At 35.7% G+C, this 11,591-nt stretch overlaps 1 protein-coding gene and 1 pseudogene across 1 annotated transcript; both read right to left on the minus strand.

Moving 5' to 3' along the window:
- Nucleotides 1-1,840: 1,840 nt before the first annotated feature.
- LOC120142009 (protein disulfide isomerase-like 1-3) lies at nucleotides 1,841-2,398 on the minus strand. The gene is made up of 3 exons (XM_039156772.1): nucleotides 2,285-2,398; nucleotides 2,128-2,184; nucleotides 1,841-2,041 (listed from the first exon to the last, which is right to left on the minus strand). The coding sequence occupies exons 1-3, from the start codon at nucleotides 2,381-2,383 to the stop codon at nucleotides 1,874-1,876; spliced, it is 324 nt and encodes a 107-aa protein (XP_039012703.1). The 5' UTR covers nucleotides 2,384-2,398; the 3' UTR covers nucleotides 1,841-1,873.
- A 141-nt stretch (nucleotides 2,399-2,539) lies between these two features.
- On the minus strand, nucleotides 2,540-5,016 carry LOC120142143 (annotated as a pseudogene).
- Between the last annotated feature and the right edge of the window lie 6,575 nt (nucleotides 5,017-11,591).

The following is an 11,591-nucleotide window of genomic DNA, read 5'->3' on the forward strand; positions in this document are numbered from 1 at the left end:
ATTTCCCTTCTTGCAGCGTATCCGTACTGAGCTCTCCTGATATATCTTGTCTCTTCTTGTAAACCAATCCACCGAAGCCAACCAAACACGCTGTCCCCACCACAGCAATCACGACTCCCGCCTTTTTTCCGCCGCTCATTCCTCCTCCACCACCGGCCTTCTCTTCGCTTCCTTTCGCATTGATGTTTCCGTGGTCGATATCGCTTGCATCGTACGGAGAAAGGAGCAGGAGAACTCGCGGGTGAGGTTCCTGGCGCCATATCTGATGCAGATGGAGCCGGTGGCGAAGCAGCCATCACCGGTGAGATTGAAGGTGCTGAGTCAGGGGATCCATTCACTGGAGTAGGAGCGAGTAGCGGTGACGAGTCTTCACCGAGTGACGGCGGGGTGCCGGCGAATAGGCAGCGAAGGTGAGTTCAACAAGAAAGAACAAAACAAGGGTACGAAAAAATCCGAGTTTCGCCATTTCACCAATCTGACAATTAAAAAAGTGCAGTTGAAAAGGGGGGATATTTGAAGACGGAGGAAGTTTCAAAACGCAGTAGGGTTGGGGAGAAGGAATTTAAGAGGAGAAAGGGATAAAAACGGGGTAGATACAGTGAACGGGAATTTATTTAGGTGTGAAAATGAAATCATGTGAAAATTTGAGCATGCGTCGGACAGAAGTTAAAGAGAGAACGGAACGGAGCCAAACAAGAAGTAAAGAGAGGTTTTCGATGAGGGTTTTAAAGGACTTATGATTAAGTAAAGGGTTCATATGATAGATTAAAGAAGACGAAATGATTGAAAATTCTATGAGTCATGCTTTTAAAAAGCAACAACTATCTTTTTCTTTCAAATCCAAATATTTTTATTTTAGCTTTTTTTAACAAATCACGTAATTATTAAAAATGTTATTTGATTAAATTGGTAAAATCTTATGGTTGAATTTTTATAAAAAATAATAATTTAGAAATATGATGCATGGTACATGTCACTGAAATTTTCAACAACTGAAATCGATATTAATAAAGTTATCGTTGAGTTTATTCTATTTTTAATTCTCATTAATTTTGTTATAATTAAAGGTATGATTTATATAATAAACTTGTGATATATCTTTTATCAATTAAAATCACTAATTTAATAAGATATATTAAACTTAGAGATTAGATATTAATAGTCGGGATGATTATGACTTATGATTATAAAATAGTATATATTAGAATATTTTAGTCTATTACTAATATATATATCCCGTAAATATAAATACTCAAATTTAATACCTTTAAAAATTAAACTTAAAATATAAATTATCAAAATAACAGTCGTTTTTATTATGCGTGACACGATCTTTGAAAAAAATATAATGGTGAAACGTATATTTTATAAGATATTAATATAATGCAACTTAACTTACATTTGGTATAATATCTAAACTTTACCTAAAAAATACACATTACATTTCTAAAATGAATCATCACGAAGAGAACAGTAACACTCGGGTATATAAATAAATTATATTTAAATATATATTGATCAAGGATTGAAGATGTATGTAATTAATTGATAATATATATATATATATATATATATATATATATATATATAATATATATATATATATATATATATATTATATGAATGTGTAAAACTCTTTAATTTTACATAAATTTAGGCGGGAAGAAAAACCAATTGTTTATCCTGGAAAAAAGACTGTGGACCGGACGATTGTGAATCATTACAATTTTGGGATTCCAGTTTCCCACCCACTCTTGTTTAATTTATCTATTGATACATAACCTCACGGAACACAATAACTTAGGGTGTCACTAAAAACTAAATTCCTCATTTACTCCCTCATCTGATCATCTTATAAGTTACAACTCAGCTTTCAAATCACCATTGCTGCTCTCTTTGGATTCTCCAGTCTTAGTTTCTGGAAATGTTTCTGGTTCCCCTTTGGGTGCTGAAACTGCTTTTGGAGCTTGAAAGGGATTGAAGCATGTTTCTTGAGGAATTTAAAAAATGCCACCACGGTTCTATCAGCGTCCACAGTCATCTGCGTATTTCAGACATTTTCATTCAATCTTTTTTTACAAGGAGAAAATTAATATTTGATTGATGCATGAAGAATATACTACTTACAGGATCAAAACTCTTGTTTCCTGCTGGGAAGAACAGAATCGTTGGGAACCCATCGGACTGCACAAAAAAATATGTCCCACTCAAGCTCAAGTGCAATATAGGAACTGAAATGGAGGATTTAAAAGTTTAAGTGGAAGGGCGGATTATATTAATTTAACTTTGCCCTAGGATGTTCGTTTGTTGTCCCGTCCATTTTAGCAATAATCAGAGAGTCGATTCCGCATAGATGTTTGGCAATGGCCACACCAACGTGCATAGATCTGGTATTCAGAGCATTCGATGGAATAAGCACGTTTAAAGAAATACAAAGTAACCTTTTCCTTTTCCATATTTGGGGTTCCAGCAATACCTCAGAAGTACATCCTTTGACTCATCTAAAACAATATCATTGAAGTTATTGCCAACAACTATTTCACATCCCCATCATTCTGCATCAAAAAGAAGTTCAGGTTAATTTAAAAGAAAAAAAGAAACCTAAAAAGAGAAAAATAAGTCAAGATTACAATCAACAATGACAAAGTTGATAATGGGAAAATGATACTTACAGTTTCAGGAATTGGGTCGGACTATAGAAAGGTTTAAGCTTGTCTTCTAAAAAATCTTCCCCAAAAGCCTACAGAATGGTAGAAACCTAAAGTTATGTTGAAGTATTACTTCTTAAAAGTTGATTGGAGAGTAAATATTGTCCACCAATCACATTAAGTACAAGCTAAAATAGTGGGACATAGAAAAAGAGACAACCTTAATTTGTCCAATGTCACATCTCCATCAAAGACAAACTTCCTACTATCCTCGTTTCCAGTGTACGCAAGGATCTGCGTGATAATCAAATAACACCATAGTGAACATCAAATTCATTGCAGATAAGAATATTATACATTTCTTCACCCCTTCCACCCACATCTTCCATCCAAAAAAATTCTGCAGGGGAAAGGATCAAAAAGGATACTTGAAACGTACCTTTGGACCATCTCCGGTGACACCAAAATAATCTGCAACAGGTCTTCCAAAATCTTCATTATCCACTTGCACATAAACAAAGATGAGCTGAAAATAGGCATACAAGACAAGAATTTGTAAGATGCTACCAAGTGATCATCTACAGGACTAGATGATTTTGGTTTTTTTTTTTTTATTGTCAAAGACATTATTTCAGCCATTTTGCCCATCTACAGGACTAGAGAGAAATGAGAATTTCGGAAATCACACACTTCAATCGTTTATTAAATCAAAATATACAACACTAAAGAATACTTTAATTTATCCTAGGTGATTTATTGATGTTAGTTACCTTTCCTTTGAAAAATTTTGCCGCTTCATGGAATGATGGGATATACTTCTCCGAAATGTTTGATGAGGCAAACAACAACACCTTAAAGAAAAATTATCTTTAAGTGTCAATAAGATAATTGTAGAAAAACTAAAGGAAAACTATATCCACAGTATGTATGGTCCAAGAGTTCACACATAGAAGGAAATGCTATAACATGCATACCTGTTTCTTAACATCACTTTCAAAAATTGAAGGAGCACTTTCCCTAGTAATATCGTAATCAATGGAAGCTTGTTGGAAAATACAAACTCGGATATTGCAGTCTTGACAAACTGACCATCTGCATGATAGAACAATTTGGTATAAAATTTCCTCTAAGAAGTTGGATAGAGATTCCAATCAATATTGCATCTGTCTAGAAACTAACCGAAGTGGCTTATTTTTTCAGCCTCCTTTTTTTTAAGACCAAAGCCGGGCGTTTAACTTGAGGGTCTAAGTGGAAATGCTTTGCAATATCAGGATTCACGGTTTGATAGAAGCTGACATCATCTTGGAGACGTGAAGCTGCAGCCAGCTCCTCACTCTCAGGACCCTGTTGTCATATAACAGGCCAAATCCAAATTACATCATCTAAGGAAAGGGTTTATTTATGGAGCTGGATCAAATCGATGATAATACAAAAACTTGATCACCTTATTCAACTCAAAACTTTGAATTACTGTTCCGAAGATGTTGTTTGATCATCAAGTCACACTAATCTTTAAAAAAAACAATTCACTGCAAAAATATAATGAGCGAAAGGTTAATCATACCACCAAAGAGTTCAAGTAACCCAAGGCAACTTTAGGTTCAGAGGTCATGCGTTCAGCTTCTTCAATGGTAGTAACGTTGTATAGACCCGGTCCTATCTTCTTCTTAATCCAGGTCACTATGGCCTCCCTGAATTTCCCATGATTAATCATTAGTCTCTACCATTTAAAGTAAGAAAACAAAGTCTTCCATTAAACACAGTTAAATTCTAATTGGTACATATTTTACCATGATTTAACCAAAATCAAATTGCAAATCAGTAGATATTCGAAAATTCGTTATCCTAGATCCTTTATTTTTATGTTCAAAACTAACTTGTTTCTAGCACCAGGATACGGCTTATGCCCCCATCAACAAAGAAATAACAGTGGGGAAACCCTGCACGTCGTACTCTTGAGCCAGCTCATTCTCCTCCGTGGCATCAACCTTGGCCAACACCACTCGCTCCCCTTTCACTCCGTCGCCGCCGCAGCGTAGTCGGGAGCCAAAGCCTGGCAGTGCCCGCACCAAGGCGCGTAGAATTCAACCATCACGAACTTGTTATTCTCAATGAAATCACTGAAGTTCCCTTGCTTTAAAACGACGACGTCTTTGTCATCGACTTCGGGTTCCTTGTACGGATCCGAATCGGAGTCGTCGAAATCATGGACGTTCCCGAAGTCATCATCGTCTAAGTCTCCGTATTGATCGCCCTCGTCTTCCTCGTTGAAGTGAGAGTGGGGAGAACTGACGTCGCTTTTGCCTTCCGTCTCTTCGAGGAAACGGAGATCCTCGACGTCGTCTTTTTTGTTGTTGTCAACACACATTTTTCGTCCTACTAGGATTCAAACTCCTAAAAATATGATAGAATTTTAGGATTCAAACTCCTAAAGATATGATAGAATTTTGCTAGGATTCAAAAAATATGATAGAATTTTATGATTTAAACTCCTAAAGATAGGATCCACAAGCACTATAAATAGCCATTGTAACTCACCATTGTAAGACACGATTTACACACAAAACATAGAGGAAAGCACAAGAAGATACAAAGGCAAAGCTATTGTAAACGATTCGAAAAATAAATAAAAGGTAGTATCTTTTTTACTTTTGATTTGGTCTCTTACATTTACGTTTTAATTATTATTATTTTATTTATTTAACTTATTTATAAGTACATTTCCCTTGTTACCATTTTATTTAATTGTTTTGTTATTTTCTTTTCTTTTTTTTCATGTAATATTTTTTTTACATTTTATGTATTTTCTTTTTTACTTTAGTATATATTTTTATTTTTTTTAGATTATATATATAAATATATTATTTTTTATTATCAGTTTTATTAATTTTTATATATATATATTTACTTTTTTATTTTTTATTATATATATATATATTATTTTTACTTTTTTATTATTATTTTATTTATTTGTTTTATTTCTATATTTTCTTTTTCTTTTTCTTCTTTTCTTTATTTTTTATATTTATTTTACTTACTATTTTATCTTTGTTTTCTTTATCTTATCTTTTATTTAATTTGTTTTCTCTTTATTTTAATTTAATTAATTTATTTATTTCTTACCTTTTATCTATTACCTTTTTATCTAACATGGTTTTTTGACCTTCTTAAGGCCACACCTTTAAAACTATCTAAGGTAAGTAATTGTGATCGTATTTTTACCTTTTAATTTTAAATTACAATTTTCTTAATTTAAGACAACCGGCAAATTACGTAGTACTGAAAGGGCGGTTCAAGGGTGCTAATCCTTCCTTGACCGTAATCGACTCCCGAATCCGACACATCTTTGGTAAGACGCAGATCAGGTAAGATATAAGGTATCCGATTAACCTATTTATTTTTAAATAAATAATCGGTGGCGACTCCAATCACATTTTTCAAGTCGAAGCCCAATTCCGGGGCCCAACCGAAAGACGGTTACGACAACTTGGCGACTCCGCTGGGGACACAGTAAGTGAGTCAGGCTAAGGTAATTTCCAGTTGTCTTTTTAACGAAAAGGGTAAGTTTAAATTTTAAGGTAACCTTTCGATCCTTATGCTTACTTTTGATTATATTTTTTCGAGTAAATAGTTGTACTAACAGTTTTCTCAATGATTTCAGCCCTTAAAGTCTTTTTTCATCTAAAGCTCTAAACCCGAGCTCTGAACCCATTTTAAATGGGGTTGAAAGCGACGCATTCATGTGAATTTATTCACCGCATATGCCTAGCAAGTAGCCTTCGCGATTCATATACCTTATGTCTTCGTGTGAATTTATTCTCCGCATAGACATAAGGGAATGTATCCTCTCGAGTTTAACTTAGTCCACACAAGCCTGTGATGGGTTTAGGACTAAGGGTCTGGCAAGCCCAAGGGGGCACCAGTAAGGAGAACTCGGGTACCGTTTTTATAACCTAAATCGGGAGACTTTGAAGAATTAGAGCCTACCCCAGAACCTCATTTCCAAACCTAGGATGTCTGAATTATTTCATGTTTTACTTTCTGTTCAAAGCATGCGAACTAGACAAATATGCGGTTAGGATTTGTTTGAAATTAGCATACGGGATAGAGATCATGTCCGAGTAGGAATACTAAGCATGTTCGGGTAGATATCATGTGGGGTAGGATTTTTCATTTTTTTTTATTTTGTTTTACTTCACTAATTTTTTCTCTCTCTTTTATTTATTTCCATCATTTGCATCATTCGAAAGAGGTGTTGATCCACAAAAAACGTGTTTGTTAACATGAATAATCTGCATTAATGGACAGAGGGGTTGTAATACAGGAGATGAAAATACAGAGGACAGTCTACAGGGCGACTATGTGTCACATTCAATCCAAAAGACGTGGTACCCGCAATCGAAGAATATGTCACTTTGCTACATTGTAAAGGACTTCGAATGAACCGGAATTTACACTGAGCACACTAAAGTCAAATTTTTGAGAAGAGTAGGGGCAAGACAAGGAAAAAGTTACTGACCCGGAGATTCCTTTCAAAAACTATGAGAACGAGATGAATTCCAGAAACAAGTCGATAAGCTTCATATGGAGGGCTTCAATGGCACTTTTGTTAGAAACAAGCTCGGCAGAAAGTGAAGGTCGGAGATGCAGTCCTTCGAGACCTTTTTTGGGGCAAACAGCTTGTCGCTTGCACATTTTAGCCAAAGGAGCCTGAACGGTTCGACAGGATATTCAACCGGTGACAGACGAATGCAGAAGACTAGTCAACATGTCAGAAGCTGTTAGGATTTTTTGTCTCTTACAAGATAAAATACTTTTGTCCCCAATAAGGATTATTCATAATAACAGGCACATTTTTGGATCAATGCCTCGAGCATTTCATGCATGATGCATCATGCATTTAGACATATTCTGTATTTTATTATTTCCTTGCATTCGCATCAACTAACGGAAGAATGTCTCAATAAAGGAATAAATACTGGATACACCGCCTCAAGCGTTGGACACACATCATCCGCATAACATCCGCTTGGAAAAAAAAGACAAATGGAGGCCAGAATCACTCAAATCGAGGAGAACATGGCAAGACTACAAAAAGAACTGGAATATAAGATGACTCAAAACAGTCAGAGTATTCTGGAGTCTATCAAGAAAAAACCAGGAATCCTTGGTTGACCAAATAGTGGCCAATTATCATGTTTACAGCAAGCTAGTGTAGTAGGGGGAAGTCCCTCCGAAGGGGTAACCATATCACCAACCTCACAGGTGATTATGTCACCCGAGATCTTACCCAAACCACAAGAAAATTCTTCTGCTGTCAAAGGAAAAGAATCATCTGCTGTTAAAGGTGCAAACTTCCAAAACTAATCCTGATAATCATCCGGTGATTACATATCCCGGATTTCAATGAAGATGACAAAGCAAAAAGTATGAAGAGAAAATCAGGATGATAGAAGATCGAATGAAGATGGTCCAAGGGGACCATGATTATTATGGAGTGGACGCAAGAGAGTTGAGCCTGGTTCCAGATTTGGTGCTTCCACCAAAGTTTAAAGTTCCTGAGTTTGAGAAGTTCGATGGGAACAGCTGCCCATCAGCCCATATCACTATGTTCTGTCGGAAGATGACAGGATATGGAGGGAATGATCAACTCTGATCCACTGCTTTCAGGAGAGCCTATCTGGTTCATCTATCCGTTGGTACAATCAGCTCAGCCAAACTCACATCAAGACATGGAAAGATTTAGCCAAGTCTTTCCTAGAACAATATAAACATATCAATGATATGAGACCAGACCGGGTTATGCTGCAAGCTTGGAAAAGAAGCACAACGAGAGTTTCCGACAATATGCACAGCGATGGAGGGATTTGTCTGTGCAGGTCATCCACCCTTGGATGAAAAAGAGACTAGAAAGTTGTTTATACAAACCTGAAGACACCTTACTTCGGACACCTGGTGGTAATTACATATGGAGGTTTCTCAGATCTAGTTATGGCTGGTGAGATGATCGAGCTAGCTATAAAACAAGGAAAAATTGAGGGATATATCAACAATGTCAGCACCTACAACGCCAAAAAAGGTGTTACGATCTCAAGTCCAAAAATTGTTGCAGCTGTACCGTCTAGTACTTCTAAACAAACTCAGAGAGAACCAAGGAAAGAAAAGATTTGCATCAGTCCAATCCCAATGACATATGAGGAGTTACTCCCAACGCTAGTTGAGAATAATCTTGTGACTCCAGTTCAATCCAAACCTAAAGAGGCCCCATATCCTGAAGGTCATGATATTAACGCCGTATGCAGCTATCATATTGGGAGCTCAGGACACACCACTGAGAATTGTGGGGCATTGAAACGTAAGGTCCAAGATTTGATCAATTCAGGGGCATTCACTTTCAATATGTAATGGGGCATTCTGATCGAGAGTCAGATGGGGCATCCGTCAGGAATTTTGTTGCATTATCAATCATATCATCTTGTTTGAACTTGTTTTTCTTTCGTACTTCTTATGCGTAAACATTTTTAAGTCACTTGACGTTTAAACATTTAAATAAATGCTTCCTTCTTAGGAAATGAACAAATTTTAATCTTGAATTCTTTGAATATCACCTTAATTAAAAACTGTTTAATAATTGAGGCTGTAAAATCTTTGACAAATGATAAGATTGAACCCGACAAAACAAATACCCCTTGGTCCTAATTTAAAAGATCATCAGATTACATGTTTTTTTCTCTTACCGAGCTAAGTTTCTCTTCTCATGAAGAGTCATCCAAGGTCTGGCATTCAGACATGCATTAAGAGCGAACAGAATGGGGCAACTAACACATGAGATTGCAAAAACTAATTGGTTTATACCTTTGTTTATGACGTTCAGTGATGATAATGATCTTCATAGATGTAATAGTCGAGTAAGCAAATCTAGTTTAGGTCAGTTGTTTGGAAATTGAACTCTAAAGATGAGATCCCTTGACTTTCAAAAAAACACCTAGACTATAACATGTTCTTCTTGACAATCTTAAGAAATTAAATCCGTAAAGCTGAGCTATTCCACTAAGGCAATTGGTTATAGAGGAAACTCGAAAGCCCTGGCTTTATGAATAGATTATGTTCAAACTATGACACTGCTCGGACACTTGGCAATTCAGTGTTTGCTCCACTGCTTTTGTCAGGCCAAAGACTTTGTGATGAGACGAACCCTTCAGTGATTTGTCCCTCTAAAGCTGAGCTATTCCACTAAGGCAATTGGTTATAGAGGAAACTCGAAAGCCCTAGCTTTATGAATAGATTACTTCAAACCATGACATTGCTCGGACACTTGGCAATTCGGTGTTTGCTCCATTACTTTTGTCAGGCCAAAGACTTTGTGATGAGATGAACCCTTTAGTTAAACCTGATAAAATGATTATAATAATAAGCTATCCCTCTAAAGCAATTGGTTGAACGCCCCGGCTTTATGGATTCAGCTAGCCAGACAATGGCAAAATAAATCAAATTTATCAAAAAAGAAATTTTCGGTAATAATAGACTAAGGGAGTTGAGAAACACCTGTTATAGTCAAATTCACACGAGCACTCAAGAATTTCATTTTTAGACGATTTTCTGCACTACCTTTGTTAGAAGAGCTTACGAAACTTGAACAAATGGAAGATTTCAGAGAACTGAAACAGAAGTGTTCTGAAAGGTCTAGTCATTGATTATGCTAGTTGTGTCATTTTGTTCGCCTCCGATCAAACTACCAAATCAAGAAAAAGGAGCATGCCATGATCTTCACGATAACCAAATCGATGAAACCAACCACCTCTAAACCAACTTTTCGATCTTGATATTTGTCAAAGATTTGCAGCTATCAAAGATTAAAAGAGTGTTTGATTCTTTTGATATCCAAATGAACTCATGTTTTTATGATTTGCTTCAATTGTGAAACTAGAAAGAGGTAACATTTTCAAAAAGTTCCTTTGATATTTTTTAAAATTTTGAAAATTCGAAAGAAGAAAAGCATTTTCAAACAAGATAAGTTCTCTGGAAGCATATATTGGAATTCAACAAATAATCGCTCGAAGCTCAAGATCGAAAATGGGGCAAAGGAAACCATTTTTGGGGCAAAATTTGATAGGGGAAGGAAAAATTGTCTTGAGGTCTGCAAGAGTACACCCTGGTGGAAATGAGGACAAACTGAGTCAGAGATAGAATGAACTACATACGCAACCATTCCCCTCACATCTCAAATATACATCAACATGTACATACATGATGTATGAAATTTGCATCTTTGCATTCATCATCATGAGCAATAAAAACCTTGATTTTTTTCCTCTCTTGAGGGCAAATTCAACAGTAAATAAATTTCATCTTGGCATACATCAAACATCCATCATCATGATAGTTACATCCCGATACATTTTACAGATCTTTCAGGAGAAGAAGGGAATGTCTTGCTTAAGACAGTCTCATTAATGCAGATGATTATCTCACTTGAGATTGTTTTTCTATAACAGACTTTGTCTCACTTAAGACTGTTTTACTCGAAAGAATATTTATTTCCCTCAAGATTGTTTTTCTTAAAACAGATTTTATCTCGCTTGAGATAGTTTCCCTCGAAACAGAAAGTTTGTCTCACTTGAGACAGTTTCTCTTTAAACATAAACATTGAAAACATTTCCCTTGAAATGAATTTTGTCTCTCTTGAGATAGTTTCCTTGAAACAAAATTTTGTCTCCCTTGAGACAGTTCTCTTGAAACATAAACATTGAAAACATTTCCCTTGAAATGAATTTTGTCTCTCTTGAGATAGTTTCCCTTGAAACAAATTTTGTCTCCTTGAGACAGTTTCTATTGAAACATAAACTTTGAAAACAGTTTCCCTTGAAACAAAATCTTTGAATATGTTTACATTAAACAAATTTCGTCTCTCTTGAGACAGTTTCCTGAAACAAATTTGTCTCT

The sequence above is a fragment of the Hibiscus syriacus genome, unplaced genomic scaffold (genome assembly GCF_006381635.1).
Source record: "Hibiscus syriacus cultivar Baekdansim isolate YM2019G1 unplaced genomic scaffold, ASM638163v2 tig00110819_pilon, whole genome shotgun sequence".
Classification (NCBI taxonomy): domain Eukaryota; kingdom Viridiplantae; phylum Streptophyta; class Magnoliopsida; order Malvales; family Malvaceae; genus Hibiscus; species Hibiscus syriacus.

What these genes read in the sequence shown, in the direction of transcription:
- LOC120142009 (XM_039156772.1), bottom strand. Translation starts at nt 2,383, where the DNA reads ATGCACGTTGGTGTGGCCATTGCCAAACATCTATGCGGAATCGACTCT. An exon ending in ACGAACATCCTAGGGCAAAG is followed by an intron (nt 2,185 to 2,284) that starts TTAAATTAATAT and finishes TTTTTTGTGCAG; the next exon opens with TCCGATGGGTTCCCAACGAT. An exon ending in GAAACAAGAGTTTTGATCCT is followed by an intron (nt 2,042 to 2,127) that starts GTAAGTAGTATA and finishes TGAAATACGCAG; the next exon opens with ATGACTGTGGACGCTGATAG.